This window comes from Epinephelus lanceolatus, chromosome 10, assembly GCF_041903045.1.
Source record: "Epinephelus lanceolatus isolate andai-2023 chromosome 10, ASM4190304v1, whole genome shotgun sequence".
In the NCBI taxonomy this organism is placed as follows: domain Eukaryota; kingdom Metazoa; phylum Chordata; class Actinopteri; order Perciformes; family Serranidae; genus Epinephelus; species Epinephelus lanceolatus.
The window spans coordinates 26,296,672-26,314,136 of record NC_135743.1 but is presented as its reverse complement, the minus strand read 5'-3'; the positions used below and the strand labels follow the sequence as shown (position 1 = coordinate 26,314,136).

The following is a 17,465-nucleotide window of genomic DNA, read 5'->3' as shown; positions in this document are numbered from 1 at the left end:
AGGGGGCTGCCTATGAGCAGGCGCCCCAAGCAGTTGGGGGTTTGGTGCTTTGCTCAAGGGCACCTCAGCAGTGCCCAGGCAGCAGACTGGCACCTCTCCAGCTGCCAGTCCATGCTCCATATGTGGTCCGGACCGGGACTTGAATCGACGACCCTCCGGTTCCCAACCTGGGTCCCTATGGGGTAAGCTACTGCCAAAGAATACTGTAATTATTTTCCAAAACTATCTGTGATTTTTAGTAATTCCATGACTTTTCCAGGCCTGGAAAACGAGATTGTGAAATGCCATGGCTTTTACAGGTTTTCCAAGACTGACAAAAATGGAGTCACACCAGAGCTACCCCCTCCTATGATAAATAAAGTACAGTCCCTTAATTTGTTTGACGTAATGAAAATAATTTCAACACCTACATTCATAATTTGAAGATCCATCTAATGATTTTTAAAGACCATGAGTAGCCTACCTTTTTATCTCTATCAAGCATATATTTTAACTTTTCCCAGTCAGAGTGATTCACATGTGCAGAGACGATCTTCGGCAGCCGGTCCATGTCGCCGCGGTGCATTATGGTCACTCACAGTGCTCTTGCCTCTGTCCTCTTGTTGGCTAGTTTCCCCCATGATGCTAACTTAAACAAGTTGTCGGACCAAAGCACAGCCTAATGTGTTGGTTCAGGAGAGTGTGTAGTTAGCGGCAGGTAACGGACTCGTGTTACTTGTGTCTTCTTTTACTGTCACGAATTTTTAAAGTTGATAATTAACGAAGAGCAAAAGCTGTTGCTGATATTAGCAGGTGACATAACTAGCATAACTAACATGGAGAGCTGCACAGCACTGTTGAAAACACTGTGAGGAAAGTTAACGAGGACAACAAACAGCATGACTGGCGCTACGGGAGGCTACGTTACCTAATATTTACTCATACTGTAAATAATATGCACGAACTGCCATTCCTCTACCTGCGGATATGGACTGTCTAGTTTAAAGAGCAAACGGGCAAACAGCTCGAGGCCACCGGGGAGCCACTAAGCAGAGGACCCAGGGATTATACACACTGTCATCTTTTTACGACACACCTGTATTCGCTCTTTCTGAAGGCTGAAGCTTCCTTTTCTTTCTGCTGGTGGATGCGTCTGCAGTAGTGGTTGTATGAGGAGATGAGACTACACAGGGTGCTGCTGGCTGGCTGTATAAACTGCAGCAGGATGTATCTGCCATTTGGTGGCAACTTTTATCCAAAGCTCCTTTCTAGCTCTGTGTGTTATTTTTCCTCAAGAATGAGTGGAACTCGAAACCGTATGCTTTGCAGTGCTCGCACAGTAGTCTACCCACTGAAGTACACTGTGCCATGTGGAAATAGGAAACTGGGACTGTACTGCAGGAGTTACAGTGGTGCTGGTTCAAATACACTCTGCGGTCAATCACTGGCAAAATGTCACCCCACAAGATTTCAGTCTGATGTGGTGAGGAAGGAGAACCTGCTGCAAGAAGGTGCAACACAGCCTGGTAAGAATGAGAGACATCGTGTGAATTCATACTTTTGAAATGTATGCTGACATTACCTTTATTGTGTTTGACAGTCATTTATTGGTCATATCTAGAGGTAAACATATGGTTTTTCTTTTTCAATACATTTTACCATTAAAAATCTACCTGCAGCACAATCCTTAGATACTGGAATTAAAGGTGAGCTTATTGAAAACATACACAGAGGTAAAGGATTAAGGAATCAGCTGAATTTTAAAAGTCATGCTCAAAAAGATTTGGCTAACCTTAGCAAGATGATAAGAAATTGATTGACACAAATTCAGTGATATTCTCACATCTGTCCTATGGTTTGGCTATAAATGGTCTTCTTTTAATATAAAATTGGGCTTTCTATGCAGTGGAAATACTCAAATACTTCGGACGTTGGTGCTGCAGGACCAGAGAAAACTGAGAAAAAAGGCTGTAGCAGTTGCTTTTGCTCAAGAAGTAGAAAACCTACAAGTTCCAGAATGCACTACGCTGCACTGGACCAATAAGCACTCCCACTAGTGGGTGACGTAATGCAAGCTTGGTCGTTTTCACCAGGGAACGCAGCTCACCCTTGCTTCCGATTTTTCCCAGTGGCCCCTGGCAGTGTTGCAGCAACAACAAAAAAAAAATCCCCTGCAGCTCTAAAAACACTTTACTCATAGACCACTATTATAAAAAAGAGGTCTCTAAAACTGTGGACAGGACACTTTGACCTGCAGACAAGTTTAAACAAGGTTAATTATGACTCTTGCTATTATGAGAAGGGGAACTTTTTAAAAAAAAAAAAAAAAAAAAAAAGTGTGACGTCATCACAGCGTAAAGTCTTAAGTGCTCCAGGAATGAGTCCTAAAACCAGGAAATAAGTTAGCATTTTAGCACTCCCGCTTTCCTCGTCTCAAAGTCAATGGGTTTTTTTGAGTGGGTTTTTGGTTAGATGCCTGAAATAAGGCCTGTGGTTAACACAAGCTGAAGACACTGTCATGATTTGTTCTACGACGTAAAACACGTCAGTAAATACCCCATTTGTGAACTTTGAAGCTTCAGTGTGTCTTTAAAAAGGCAGTTGCTAACAAGTGGCTTAATGAGACTACAGAACGTCATCGCGTCCATAAACGGCTTTGCAGCCTGGTCGTGGTGGCGAAGTCATGCAACTGTGGCGTAGTTTGTTTAAAGCCTCATGTTAGCTTTTTACTTCTGGCGATTGCATTTACGCTTCGACAATCATGAAAGTGGTGTTCAGTTGTGAAGATTATCTTGCTTGTTTGTTTACTGCAGTACTCCAAAATCCAATGGAAAAATCCCATAGGCTTTTTGGCGAGGGAACCAGCTGACCTCCGCATTGGCCCAAATAAGAACGTCATCCCTGGGACACTCTATTTACTAACATATTCTTTTTCGCCATAGACCAACACGTGAAAGTCTCGTTAGCTTGTTCAACCACAGACCTTATTTCAGGCATCTAACCAAAACCCATTTAACAAACCCATTGACTTTGAGATGAAGGAACAAGGAGTGCTAAAATGCTAACTCATTTAGGACTCATTCCTTCAGCACTCTGTTTGATGGAGTTGGCAAGATGACACTCAGACGTTGGAAAGAATAGCTATACTATACGCCTGAGGCATCTGGTGGCATTTTATGTAACTGAGTGCTGAAGTAGAAAAAAAGACATCAAATGATACACTTTATTGGTAATGATTTTTCTTTCACTGCACTGGTAGTGGTACTGGGATCGTAATTTTTTTTAAATGATATCCAGCCCTACTTATTAGCCCTTCAACATCATAGTGATTTAACTCCTAACATGGTGAGTATCAAGCCTGCTAAGGTGAGAACAGTTACAGAGCAGTGTATTGATGTTTTCAGCAATTCTCATTATAGCTGTTGTCAAAGAAGAGAAATGTTGCTTCATGTGTGGTTTTACTTTGTCTTTTCTTTGAACAGTGTCCTTTATCCGCCACAGAGTGACAGACATTTCCAGTGTGTCTCCAGCTTTTATAGTGGTAAGAGATTCATCAAGGGCAATTCGCCAAAAACATTTCAGTTGTTACTGAACAGTCTTCAGTACTTTTAAATCGAAGTGCAGTGCACTTGATAGCAGGATGCTTTTGGAGAAACAGATGCACACTGTTGGATTTTATCTGCTGGATTTAACCCAGATGTATTATCAAACAGCCACCAGAGTGTCATACCTTTTAAGATAAGATAAGATAAGATACACCTTTATTGATCCCATAATTGAGAAATGTATGTGTTGAACTATTAGTTTGAATAACTGTGATTGCCAAGCTGGTTGATCAGTTTCGTTTTTATTTCGTTCACAGATGAATTTCGACCAAGAGGGAAATGTGACAACATTTGGTAAGTGTTAGGAAATAAATCTTATTTATCTTTAATTTACTTCTCTGCTGTCTTTTATTTGAGGAGCAAAATTCATGGTTGTCAGTGAAAGTGATGATTGATTATCCGGTGATGTCACCACCCTAACTAGAGTGAAGGCACTGTCATGTGCCATCGGACTATACTTTGTCATTTGTGCCATGCACAGTTGGACATACAGCACACTGTTGCTCACTATTGCTGTGTTTCTTGTGGCTTGACCTCTGATGTGACCATTCTCTTACGGGCTGCATGACCTCCCTCGCGCTGTTACATCCCTGCAACAACATTTTTTTCCTTTTTTTTTGCCTCTGCGCCAGCGATAGCCATGTCCGAAAGTAATGTTTTCAGGTTGACTGTCCTGTTCTCGTGAATGTGATACCTGAAGAACTCTTTAAGTGAATTTCTTCCAATTTGGCACAAACTCCACTCAGACACAACAATCAACTCATTTGATTTTTGTGGTCAAAGGTCACTGGGACCTCATGTGTCTCACTCTTGTGAATGCGATATCTCAAGAATGCCTTGAGGGAATTTCTTAAATTTGGCACAGATGTTCAATTGGATTCAACAAAGAACTGATTAGATTTTGCGGGCCAAATAAGGTCAAGGTCAATATGACCTTTTATTCTTCTCGTTCTTGTGAATGTAGTCTCTTAAGAAGGCCATGCAGGAATTTCTCAAATTTGGCACAAACATCCACTTGGACTTAAGAATGAACTGATTAGAATTTGGTTGTCGGTCATATCTTAATAATTCTTACGCTAATTATAACAAAATTTCACATAAATGTCTAACAGGATATAATGATGAAGTGATGACATTTTATATCCAAAAGGTCAAAGGTCAACTTCATTGTCACATCATAATGTTCTGCAAAAACACTTTTCTAGCCATCGTACAACATCATATCTCAGGAACGAAAAGGGAGACATTTGGTCAGGTACTAAATTGATGACTAATCTTGGCCACCTTGAATGCGTGAAGCATTCATGTTTTCACGGACATGGATGTAAACTGTAACTGCAACTGAATTGTTTCTCTTTTTCTTACAGAGAAAAAGAAAGCTGAGCTTTGCCAGGAGCTAAGTCTTCAGGCCAGAGACCTTCGTTTTCAGCACAGCACTTGCCTCATACCTAGAAACAACTGCATTATCATACGAATGGAGGTATGCTCTGTTTCTTTTGTTCGTGCACACTTTGTGACCTTTCTGTTCTCAACCAAATCTTGATCATCTTTGATCTGGCTGTTGATCAGGAAACATTTTGTGACCATAATCCAAGGCAAATCACTGATATGGTAACAGTTTGTCTTTCATGGCATAGTTCTGCAGCAAGTTTTCATCTACTTCTCCTGCTGAGGTAGACCTTATTACAACTCCATTTTAAAGTAGAGGTATTTAGCCTTAGTGTAAATTAGACATGATGTCGCAGAGAGGATGACACAGTGCAGTAAAATAATGACAACAGGAAAAAAGGTTTCTCATGAAGGCGCCGTATCAAAGGTTAGAAATTATTTTATATACCTTGTTTTTTACAACAATTAAGATGCACTTAGGGTTTTAGGACCAAAAAACTAAATTAAATATGTAGTGAACTAAACCTCAAAGCGTGAGGCTGACTTGGACCAGTAGTTACGTTATAGTCAGGGGAAAAAAATGTTTGGACACCTGTCATCACACCCCTCTCCCCTGCCACATCATCTCTTCTACAGTACACAAGAACATTCCCATTGACTATACCAAAGAAGCTGGTGTAGCAACTGTGATGTCAACCATTGCTTTGTGAACTTCTGTTTGGCTGGTGTTCTTTTTGCAGCTAGTGAAGTTACCCCCTGTTGGCCAATAGCAACAATGCAGGTTTAAGGCACGTCACTTTTCAGCCCCAATAAGAGCACTCCTTAATCTGCGCCACAGTCACCTTTTTCCCAGAGGGCGTTACCATGTAGCTGTAGTAGAAGAAGCAGTCGTCTTCGTCTCTCTCTTTACAATGTGCAACAGGGTCTCCCTGAAACTCTGACATCAATCTCAGGACATCATCTCTGGTCTTCACCTTTGTCATGTAGAAGTAGGCACACTCTATGTCGCACCTGGCGATGAGTGAGAGAATGCATGTGATTCAAGACATAGGCAAATCTAAATTAAGCCAAAATGTGTAGTTCAGCTGCATTTTGATGGAGACGCTTATGGCAAAAGGAAGATATGTATATTTTTGCTCTTTACTTTGTGAAGGAATCTATAGTGGACATCCCATAACAATAATGAGTTGCGAAATTAGAAATATGAAAATACTGTATCTGAGGAAGACTACAGTAGCTGTAAAATGACATTGTGTCGGTCATTTAAAGGTTCTGTATGCGACATTCAGAACATTAATGTAGCAGCAAACCACTATTTGCTATATAAAGACAGAGTGGAGTAATAATGTCCTGAGTAGAGAATGAAGTCACAAAGCCTACAAAATGCAACCGGTTCTCACCTGTCTTTCCGTGCTCCAGTCCCAAACGCCCGACACTCCACACACTCCCTGTGCTCCATACATACGCCTGGACAAACAGGGCAGTTCTCACAGGTCGGGCCTGTGAATTTGTTATCGGTACATCTACATGTTCCACATTGACAAATTCCTCTACCATTACACAGCTGCCCATTTCTTGCCAAACATGAAGCAGTTTCCAGGGAGCAGCCGCAGTCTTCATTGGTCCAACTGACATCACAAATGCACCTCCCACATTCGCACTTCCCATGGCCTCCACATATACTGTTAGAGAACATTTTTCAGTTATTTTTACTATGAAACTGTTTGTGTAAGTTGGTATTAAAACAGAATATTCCATGACTAGTCATCACATTTCATACCTGCCGTTGTGGTATGGACAGTCGAAGTTGCTGCACTCGCAGTATTGTCCGCTGTACCTTTCTTCCGGGTTTGCTCGCCTCTTGCACTCACAGTAACCCGCCACACAGTCTCCTCTACCGCTACACAAAGGGTCATTTGGGCCTGGGCGACAGTATTCATCACCTCGCTCAAAAAGATCCCTCTCGCACTGTTGTCCCACGTAAGGATCGTAGCACATACACCGGCCACACACATGAGCCCCGTGGCCATTGCAGGCAGGGCTGCGTTCTTCAGGGATTTTCTTGCAGTCACACTGACCTGGGGCAACAAATGTTATTATAATGTTTTAAGACAAATGTTTGCTCTCTGTTCCTTCTGTTGTCGTGTTTTTATATTCCAATATTGGGATTTTCTGATACTTAGCTCTTTCACAGTATATTGACTGTATCATGGAAGTTATACTCACACTCTAAAGTTATCTCTAACTTCACACTCAGTGAAAAGCCTCGGGGTGTGATGTGGACAGACCAGGGCCCAGTCCTGTTCTGATTCTGGTCTGAGTCATCACTCTCACTGGGACACTGAGCAGCCTCAGCAGTCACCTAGAAAAAAGAGACTTTATTATTAACATAATTTTTATTTCCTAATGTCATGCTCAATATGTGCATCTTAGTTTTGCTGACCTGTATGACCACAGGGTTTTCATTCATAATGATAGCGAATGTGATGTTGATGCCTGCCGGCACAGGGCTGGTGTCCACAGTCAGCTCTGTGAGAGGCTGTTCTGCAGGCATGGTGATAGTGAGAGGGAAGGACTGGCTCACACCCGGCCTCAAGTGGAGGGAGAGCTCCTGGGGCTGGAGGAACAGGGTCTTGGTATCTGCTGGCTCGGTGCTGTAGAAGTTTAGTAATCACCATCAAGAAGATAAACTCATTAGAATTTATTGTGGTCAAATAGTGACACTGTAAACTAGCACTAGCGTCAGGATACTTACCTGCTGTCATTCTTGACAACCTGCACCCTGCCCTTAGGGTTGTATATGTCATTTTTATGACAGCCGGCATTCCGCAGGCCTTTTGAGGTATGACAGCGAACATTAGCGCTAGGGGCAGTGGAGCACCAAGCACACATCGGGCCAGACTGGATGCATTCTTCACAGTTGAAGGCTGATGTGAGACACGTGTGATTTTCAGCCCAGCTGGGAACCAACAGAACCAGCAGCAGGCAGAGACAGAGCAGCTTCGCAGACATCCTGCAGACAGAAAAAAGTGGCGGGATGATGTACATAAAAGCAGTAATTTAGTCACTGATTATAAATTTTGATTAAAAAAAAAAGAACAAGAGTGCAGATATACAAAAAAATTACAGTTGTATATGATAAAAAAATAGACGAGACTTTAGCAAAAGGACATACTGTGGCATACTTTTAGGAAGTTAAATAACCAAAGTGTTTTTCCTCTTTATTCTTTACTGATTTGTTCACTGATTCTTTATTATCTCCTGTGTGGACGACTTAAAAATAAAGAATAAGACGGACGAAATTAGACAAAATCTGTTTAGATTAGACTGCTAAACAGTGAAAATACAAGCCTAGAGTCAGGTTTGGATTCATTACATGTGCAAAGCAATTTTGCATCCTTTTGTCCGTTTAGGAGTTTACCAACATTTAATTTGAGGTCCACTGTGTAGGATTCAAGAGCATGTATTGGCAGAAATGGAATATAATATTCATAACCATGTTTACATTAGGTTGTAATCACCTAAAAATTAGACTTGTCGTGTTTCTGTTACCTTATAATGAGCCATTTATATCTACATACAGAGCGGGTCCTCTTCCACGGAGTCTACCATGTTGTTTTACAGTAGCCCAGAACGGACAAATCAAATACTGGCTCTAGATGGGGCTATTCTCATTTTTTTAAATTTTCAATTCTGCAACCTCATTGCTAGATGCCAGAAAATCCTACATACTACACCTTTAAAATATCCTGTATACCCACAAGTATAGAAGCCATAGAAATCATTTGTCTAAAACTGGGAAAACAACAATAACAACAAAGCAAGTATGATGTTACGAAGACAAACAAGCAGAACTGTAAGTAGCTAAATATACTTATAATGTGCTAAATCAATAAAAGAAAAAAAAAACAGATTCAGAGCAGTGCAGTTACATTACCTTAAGTACTGAGAGCTGTCTGTGTCATAGCTGCATCTTGGGACTATGTACGACTGAACACTGGCACACTGACGAGCATCAGTCATATACATGGACTGGGTGTGAATATTGCATTAGACCCAGGAAGCAGAATCATTATCCATCACTCATCCTGATTCCTGATTGGTGCGGCTGTTGTGGATATCTAACTGTGGCTTTAGAAAACAAACACAGAAGTGTACTTTAGTGTTTTAGAGTTTTTCAGGTCTTTCACTGCAAATATTTACAGATCAGAGTCAACTATTGGGACTGCAGTCATCCAAATGTAGCACACGGCTGTGTGTGCACAGACACAGACACAGTCACATTTACATGTCATGTAGAAAAAAGTATTTATAAAAGCCGTGCATCAGTTGCTACAAAATATTAAAGTCATGTCAATCTCAGAGTAAATGTTTCAGTGTTTTCTAAAGAGGCTAACCTCCCCCCTTGTCCCTCTGTCTTCTCCACAGTATTTGAAAGCCATCGTGACCCCGCAGTCGCTGTTGGTGTTGGATTTCCGAGGTTTCGGGCTGGAGCGATGGCTGGTGCTGGAACTGGCCCCTCAGCTGGCATCACAATCACACTCACTGCCCTTCGAGTTCAGAGCACTGGAGGCCATCCTGCAGCACAAGGTCAGCCAGATTAAAGAAACATTGTGTGTTTATGTGTTTAAGCACGTCCTAACCAGGATAAAAACTGGCCTGTGAATTAAGGACATAAACTACCAGTCAAAAGTTTGGACAGTCTTTCTCATTCGAGTAAATTAGCAAGGGTGTCCAAACTTTCGACTGGTACTGTACATGAGGCTCTGATTGTCTGCTTGTGCATTAATGTGTCTTTGTGTGTATGCGTCGACAGGTAAACACTTTACAAGCTCGGCTGAATGAGGTCGAACCAGTAATGTTGGACACATTGGAATCCCTGGTGGATCCTAAAATCCTTTCCGTTGATAGAAGTAAACTACATATACTGCTGCAGAACAGCAAGAGGTAAAGCGCACAGCCACTTGTACATCACCATAGTTTGTAAATGCACTAATAAACGAGGGTAGATAGCATCAAGATTGCAATGCTTTTCTGTACTGTGGATATGAGGAACTGAGTCAGCACCATTGGGACTGTGTTGGTTTTCATCACAATAGTCGGTCACCATTAATGATCACCTTTATAAGGCCGTGTTAATCTCGTGTGGCGTGCCTCAGGGCTCAGGTCTCACACTTTAATTGTTTCCTACATGTATGCTATCTTCTCTGCTAACTTCCCCGTAGTTTTATTACGTAATCCCATCATTGGCCCTTAACACATCTCCTGTCACGTTCAGCTATTCTTAACACCCTTTGTCTTTCCTCGGATCTAAGAAGTACGGATCCAGTTAGGCAACAATTAGATCTAAACATTCACTGTGAATATTGACATTATGTTTTGTCTCTCGCTCAGTTTCCCTCCTGACTCTTGTGTCTCTGACAGCTTATCAGAGTTGGAGACGGACATAAAAGTCTTTAAGGACACCTTGCTGAAGATTTTGGATGAGGACGAGATCATTGAAGAACTTTGTCTGACCAAGTGGACAGACCCGAGAGTTTTGTAAGTTACACACGAACTTAAATACACACAGTGTCCCACGGTGGTTGCAGTAAAAGATAAGAAGGGATAGACTTTATTGATCTCTAAGGTGTCAAAGTCTGTTCCCTCTTCAATCAGTATTTTTATTTACCTTCCTCCTCATTGGTTGGGTTTGGGGCTTAGATTTGGTAACGGTCAGGCACTGCAGAAATAAGTGGTTGCAGTTAGGTTAATGTTTGGGTTCTGACTAACAGGTCTTTTTTCCTTTCAATTTTTTTTCTTTTTTCTGACCTCATTTAAACTGAATATGCAAGACACAATGCAAGCGATAAGCATTCCTTTACCAAAATCTAAACCCAAACACTTGATAATGGCCACAAATGAAAAAAAGAATATATGTTTTGTGTTATGCACAAACAAATATGTTTTACTTCTGTTTTTCAAAAATAAAATTAAAAACTGCAGACTATTTAGAAACTGCAACTCTTTGGCTTGTGGTCCAAAGTCAGGTGCCTTCCTCCACTTGATTGACTACATATGCAGGGTGGATGGACGGGCCAGAACCACTTATAAAGAGATTTTTATGATCATGGCTTTCGCCAGCGCAGAGACATAAAAACGCAGGAATTAAAATGGCAACATTTGTCATCTTTGTTCTGCAGAAAATTTTAGTTGTCTTTTCTGTTTTTATGATTGAAGGGAAATAAGTTTTACATTAAAACATGTGTCTTTCAAAAACGTAGATATAAATGGTTTTACTGATTGCTTTGGGTAACTGCGAGGTGTTCTCTAAAACAGTATTTTGATTTTTTTGTGTGCATGTGTGTATTAACATATGTCTGTCTGTCTGTCTGCCTTTCTAGTGAGGAGAGCAGTTTGGGTATTGACCACGCTGAGGAGATGGAACTGCTATTGGAGAATTACTTTATGCAGGTAGGGCTACTTAAACAGATATAAATATGCGTCACTTTTCCTTATTAATATAAAATGATGTTAATTAATTAGAATTAATTTAATATTGAAATGATTGAGATAAGCTCCTGATAGTTCATGCTCAACAATGAATTAATGTAGTTTAAAATGGATATTTTTAATAAACTGATCTAAAGTCCTAACATTTATATGTACTTGCACCTTTATTGATGTGTTGGAGCTGTCCACTTACCCCTCTTGTTTTGTTTGTTTAATATCAAACGTATTGGCACACAGTGTTGAATGTCATCTAAATGTAATGCACAGAGTTTGTGTTGAGTGTTCATACAGTGAACATACTGCTCTGTGCAGGCTGAGGAGATGGGGAATAAAACCAGAGAGCTGAAAGGGCTGATAGACGACTCTGAAAGTGTTGTCTTTATCAATCTGGACAGGTACACACACACACAAACATACACAGGTGCACACACACTGGGTAAACAGTATATATGTTTTGTATGTTCTTACTGTTAATAATAATAATAATAATAATATGGTTATTAAAGACATAAAATATAATACAATTTTTTTTAAGTGCTGAGAAAAATATTGTGAACAGAGGCAAAAATAGAACAAAAGGAAATAAAATACAAAAATTACAAATCAAATGGTACAAATCCAGCATTAAAAGGGAAAGCTTGCCTATAAAAATATGTTTTAAGCAGTGTTTTAAAAATGGGTAATGTGCTAGCCAGCCTAATCTCCTCAGGCAGAGAATCCCAGAGTCTTGGCTTGATGGCAACAGGATTTTGCGTGAATCTGCTTTGATAATGTTGGAACGCATAATGTGTAAACTTTGACTCTAAAAAGATAGGTCTACAAATTTTCAGGACTGTCTTTAAACAGTAGTCAAGTGCACATATGAACACTGAGACAGATTTTTCATGATGTAATCTCGTAATTCTTTATGATCATACTGGCCTTTATATGATCCCTCCTTATGTACTGTAGATGTAAGTGAAGGGGGACAAAATACTCATGCTTCATTTTGTGCAAAAGTGGATTCACAAGTTTATTTGAAGCCAATATGAGGTGTCAGCAGTGTCGGGTAAACAAACCATGTGGGTAACATCCTTGTTAGTATAAAGTTCCCTCTCTCTGTTTCTCTGGACAGTGTTTCCCTGTTAAGCGAGTTAAGCAGTGAATGGACAGTAGCAAAAGCTCAGGTATCAGCTTGATTTGTCTAACTCAGACTGCTGAAGCTTGATGTCAGATAAACATTTAAATACATTTTTGCACAAAATGATGATTAAACAGCATCATTACTTCACAGATGTGCCTTGGGATGGTCACAGTTAAAGGACGCTCTAAAATTTTTCAGTGATTACACAACACAAGGCCAGAGACGTCACAAGGTTTGAGGGAGCTGCCATTGGCATGCTGACTGCTGGAATGTTTACTAGAGCTGTTGCCCGTGAACTGAATGTTCATTTCACTACCATAAGACATCTCCAATGTCGTTTCCTTGAATTTGGCAGTACATCCAACCAGCCTGCCAACTGCACAAGTCGGTTATAATGACAAACTGCCGTCAGGATGCAGATGAGCTTCCCTGAGATGGTCTCTGACAGTTTGTGCAGGAATTATTTGGTTGCGCAAACTGATTATTGCATCAGCTGTTTGGGTGGCTGCTTCCAGATGATCTTGCAGGTGAAGACGCTGCATGTGTGGGTCCTGAGCTGGTGTGTTTACACATGTCTGCGGTTGGGAGGCCGGTTGGATGTACTGCCAGATTCAAAGAAATGGCATTGGTGACGGCTTATGGTAGTGAAATATTCAGTCAGTTCATGGACAGTAGCTCTGGTGGATATTCCTGCAGTCAGCATGCCAATGGATCATTCCCTCAAAACTGTGGCATTATGTTGTGTGACAAAACCGCACATTTTAGAGTGGCCTTGAACTGAGACCATCCCAAGGAACTCCTGTGTAGTAATGATGCTGTTTAATCAGCTTCTTGATATGCCACACCTGTCAGGTGGAGGGATTATCTTGGGAAATGAGAAATGCTCACTAACACAGATTTAACAAATTTGTGTCCTTAGTTTGAGAGAAATCTGTTGAGTGCATAAAAATGTCTTAGCTCTTACCTGTGAAAAATGTGAACAAAAACAAAAGAGGAGTTGTGTTTAAATTCTTAAGTGCTCTTAAAACAAAATGGCTTGTGGCTCTACATGTGCTGTCTGCTTTCTTCCAGCCATCGTAACGTGATGATGCGCCTGAATCTGCAGCTGGCGATGGGTTCCTTCTCCCTCTCCTTATTTGGTCTGATAGGGGTGGCCTTTGGAATGAATTTGGAGTCGTCCTTCGAAGAGGTGAAGCAGCTTCCTCTTTTAATTAAATTTGTGTTTTGGACTGTCAGTCTTATAAAATGAACAATTTAAGACAAAACTTTAGATTTAGATAGTTTATAATGAGCATTTGTCATTTTTACTGCACCTTTTGCATGTTTGTACCCACATACACTCACACTGTTTGTGTTTATTACCAGGACCCTTGTGTTTTCTGGATGGTAACTGGCTTCATGTTCCTGGGCAGTGGGCTCATATGGAGACGACTGCTGTCATTTTTGGGACGACATCTGGAGCCTTCAGTTCCCCCAATAGTAATACACACACACGTTTACACAATAATGTCAGATGAAAGAGTGGTTTAAGATCAGATCCTTAGTATCATTCCTCCTTGTTGTGACACAGATCCCTCAAGTTTGGAAGAGAAACATGAAAGCGTCGGACATCAAGGCGGGAATCAGATGATGTTCTACCTCCGCTCTGTGAAATGCCACAAACCTCCTACAGACTCTGCGGCTTTAGAGACGATTGTTTTACCACCCTGGATCTCCTGAGCTCTCTACAAAGGCTGGACATTTTCATTTAGTAGCACATTTCATTGTTTTGCTCTGCCATGCCTACAGCAGAGGTTGAGACTGAACCAAATGTCTGGAGACTCTGTGTTGTGTGTGCTGTGGTGTCCCCATCGTTACAATTCTCATAGTATGTTGGGGTGATTTCAGATATTTGAGCAGATGTCTTCATGTCGGATCACATCATATCTTCATGTGTCGATTAAACATGTAGGCATAGAGTACTGCTCTGTCATCAGTGGTTTTAGAGCAGTGCGTGGATGTGTGGGCGAGTGGCAGCAGTTGGTACTGAAACGGAAAAAAAAAAACCAACTAATATGATACATGCTACATGCTTACCTAATTACATACTGTAGGTGAAAAACTTCTGTTAAAAGATTTAAATCATATTATTTAAATTAATGTAAACCAAATGATTGTGTAAAGTCTATTTTGAAGCTGTATAGAGTGTTATTTTCTCCATGCTCTGTAGGTAAGTAAGAATTTGCCTTTGTTAAGCTCAGTTACAGTGTGCAGCAGTGTGACATCAGTCAGACAGTAAGGACTTTATGAAACATTAATTGCTCAGCAAAACGGATTTCTGAGATGATAATCTGATAACCAATGTGACTGTCAACATGACTAATTAGAAGTGTTGACACACCACATAATATGTTGTATTTCTGATGGAACAATGGCTGAACTGCCTCCGCTTTCTTTCTGAAAGAAGCATATTGCCAGTTTTGTTTTGTTGATACTGTGTGTCACTTTGCCACTGTGAGTGTCTTAAATTGATGTTTGCCCCCAAATTAAAAGGGGCTCAACACACTAGGAACTTTCAAGAGTGTGACATGAGAGCTGTTGTTGACTTTGTCTTGTTCCTTTTTGCATTGAAGATAGTGATCAAAATGTTAAAAGGCAGAACCTCAATGAAAACATTTAGAAACCATCCACCAAAGGAAAGCTTTGTCATTCTTGTCATGCTGCGACATGATGCACATTGACAGCCCATGCCTTACAGCTGTAGGTGTCAGGAAACCCCAGAGGGAAGCAGAAAAAAAAACACAATTAAGCTACCAAAAATCTGAAATTTCCTGTCACACTAGTTTATTAAATAATTTATATTAAAAAAAGAATTACCTCCATGGTTGAACTCATCAAAGCTGATAGACATTATGCAACACATGACGAGGAACCACTAGAAAGTTTAATTTTCAGGAGTCATAAACCCAAAATGTTTGTTATTTTTCTAACAAATCCAGCCTTCACCTTTTGACTGTGTTATCTCTGCATAATATTTAATGCCTATTAAAAAATAATCACCAGTCTTGGAATTATGTCTTTTTTTTCTTGAGTCTCAGAGTATTTAATTCAGCTTTTTGTTACGGAACAAGAACAAAATCTCTTAAAATATCAAAATTAAGTTACTATAAAAAAGTATTCACCTGTTTTAAGGCACCTATGGCAGCAGTAGACCTTTTTCACAGCAGACATTTTGACTAGTCATAGTAGACTGATAACATTAACAGTGGCTGAGTTCCAGTTAGTGTCCCAGTAAACTACTCCAGTGAGCCAGCATGCACAATGTCAAAGAATGCAGCCATTATTGATGTTACTTAATACACCACCTGTGCTTTTCCTACAATGACGAGTCAAAATATCTGCCGTGAAAAAGGTCTGTTACAGCTTTGACAGAGTCTTGAAGTGTCAAAAAAAAGGAAATCCCACTGCAAAGACAAAAGCAAAGTGACATTTTCTCTCATGGATGGAATATATTTTGACAAAAAGTAGGCTACTTAAAAGATAAAAGGGACTCCATGTTTAATTATTTTGGTACAAAGAAAATAATCAGATTCAAAGAGTGTTTCTTTGTTTTCAATATTTCAGTTTCATATGTCAGGTATGACTCGGATGTTGTTGTATTTTGCTGTCATAACCATTTGTCTGCACCAGAGGGAGTCATCTACAGTTTAAAATTTACTTTACAAGTTGATGCTTCTCTGCCATACACACTGCAGCCAGCCTACTCTGTTCCCTGTATCAGATATGAAAAGAATATAATAAAAACTGTATGGATCACTAAAATGTTGAATTCCATGTATTTAAAAATGATTGTCAAATAAAACACTGCCATAAAAAGTAGAAACTGTGATTCTGTCCACCTCTGATGTATAAAATACTGCAGTTTATATCTCCCTGAGACCCTGTGTCCTAATAAGGGGACACCACATTTTTGATTTACATGACCTCATACTTCATTTTACTTAGACCTGTTGTCCTCATCCGTGGACACTTTTTTGTGCCATCTAGTGGTAGTAAGAGCACAAAACACTAATCAATCTAAAAACAAGATGGCAGCCATCTCTGCCAAGTCAGTCTGCAGCCCATCCTGACACAAGCTCCAAAACCTGATCACATTTTATTATTGAAACTTGTTTGTTTATGAATAATAATGTTTGCAGTTTGATATGGCAACATATACGACCAATTTTAGCATCAGTAACATGTGAAGACACTGTCAATTAAAAAGAACTAGTTTGAAGACATTGGGATTTAATTGTTGTCTGTTTGAGGACATTGGGACTTTATAATCATCTCGTTTTGAGGACTTAAATATCGTTGACAGTCTTTTTTTTTTTTTTAATATGTATTGGGTCCTATTGATCCCAAATAGCTAGGAGAAATGAAAAATGCATACCAAACAAAAGTTCAGGTCTGAGGAGGATATAATAATCAGCCAGTGCTTATAGCTTTATGTAAGCTATGATAAAAATACTCATTATCCTATTTCTTGTTGTGTGTTGAGTGTTTTAGAAACCTTTTTTAAGTTGCCATATTTCTCGCTTTGTGGATAGTTTTTGTGTCTCTAGCACAGACAATAATCAGCACTATCATTTTAAGAATGCTGTTCATTGATATATTTTTCATACAACCTAAATATAATAATTACACATGTTAGGAGTCTTTAAGGGTATTGTAAAAAATAAACAGTCCAAACTGAGTCAACCCACTCATTAGGTTTAGGTAAAGTTTATCCCTAAAGATGAATTGTGTCAAATTGTTTAAAATTAGATTAGTGTAGTGATTTTCTGTGTGTGTGTGTGTGTGTGTGTGTGTGTGTGTGTGTGTATTCATTGAGAAACGAAACGCCTCCGGCACCT

The 17,465-nt window shown here is 39.9% G+C and overlaps 2 protein-coding genes across 2 annotated transcripts; one reads left to right on the top strand and one right to left on the bottom strand.

Annotated features, from left to right (window-relative positions):
* The first annotated feature begins 494 nt into the window (after nucleotides 1-494).
* Nucleotides 495-15,629, top strand: mrs2 (magnesium transporter MRS2). Its single transcript, XM_033640759.2, has 12 exons — nucleotides 495-1,505; nucleotides 3,462-3,520; nucleotides 3,842-3,878; nucleotides 4,952-5,064; nucleotides 9,402-9,563; nucleotides 9,790-9,920; nucleotides 10,398-10,514; nucleotides 11,357-11,426; nucleotides 11,778-11,860; nucleotides 13,660-13,777; nucleotides 13,954-14,067; nucleotides 14,159-15,629. The coding sequence occupies exons 1-12, from the start codon at nucleotides 1,157-1,159 to the stop codon at nucleotides 14,216-14,218; spliced, it is 1,413 nt and encodes a 470-aa protein (XP_033496650.2). The 5' UTR covers nucleotides 495-1,156; the 3' UTR covers nucleotides 14,219-15,629.
* On the bottom strand, nucleotides 3,811-9,068 carry LOC144464521 (integrin beta-1-like). The gene is made up of 7 exons (XM_078171879.1): nucleotides 8,911-9,068; nucleotides 7,729-7,986; nucleotides 7,417-7,627; nucleotides 7,200-7,335; nucleotides 6,754-7,051; nucleotides 6,374-6,655; nucleotides 3,811-5,984 (listed from the first exon to the last, which is right to left on the bottom strand). The coding sequence occupies exons 1-7, from the start codon at nucleotides 9,000-9,002 to the stop codon at nucleotides 5,774-5,776; spliced, it is 1,488 nt and encodes a 495-aa protein (XP_078028005.1). The 5' UTR covers nucleotides 9,003-9,068; the 3' UTR covers nucleotides 3,811-5,773.
* Nucleotides 15,630-17,465: the final 1,836 nt, after the last annotated feature.

Excerpts from the sequence above, each read along its gene's own strand:
- mrs2 (XM_033640759.2), top strand. The coding sequence starts at position 1,157 with ATGAGACTACACAGGGTGCTGCTGGCTGGCTGTATAAACTGCAGCAGG. Across the intron at positions 3,521-3,841 it reads TGTCTCCAGCTTTTATAGTG|ATGAATTTCGACCAAGAGGG; the intron begins GTAAGAGATTCA and ends TTTCGTTCACAG. Across the intron at positions 11,427-11,777 it reads TGGAGAATTACTTTATGCAG|GCTGAGGAGATGGGGAATAA; the intron begins GTAGGGCTACTT and ends TGCTCTGTGCAG.
- LOC144464521 (XM_078171879.1), bottom strand. The coding sequence starts at position 9,002 with ATGTATATGACTGATGCTCGTCAGTGTGCCAGTGTTCAGTCGTACATA. Across the intron at positions 7,987-8,910 it reads GACAGCTCTCAGTACTTAAG|GATGTCTGCGAAGCTGCTCT; the intron begins GTAATGTAACTG and ends TTCTGTCTGCAG. Across the intron at positions 7,052-7,199 it reads GTTAGAGATAACTTTAGAGT|GTCAGTGTGACTGCAAGAAA; the intron begins GTGAGTATAACT and ends TTGTTGCCCCAG.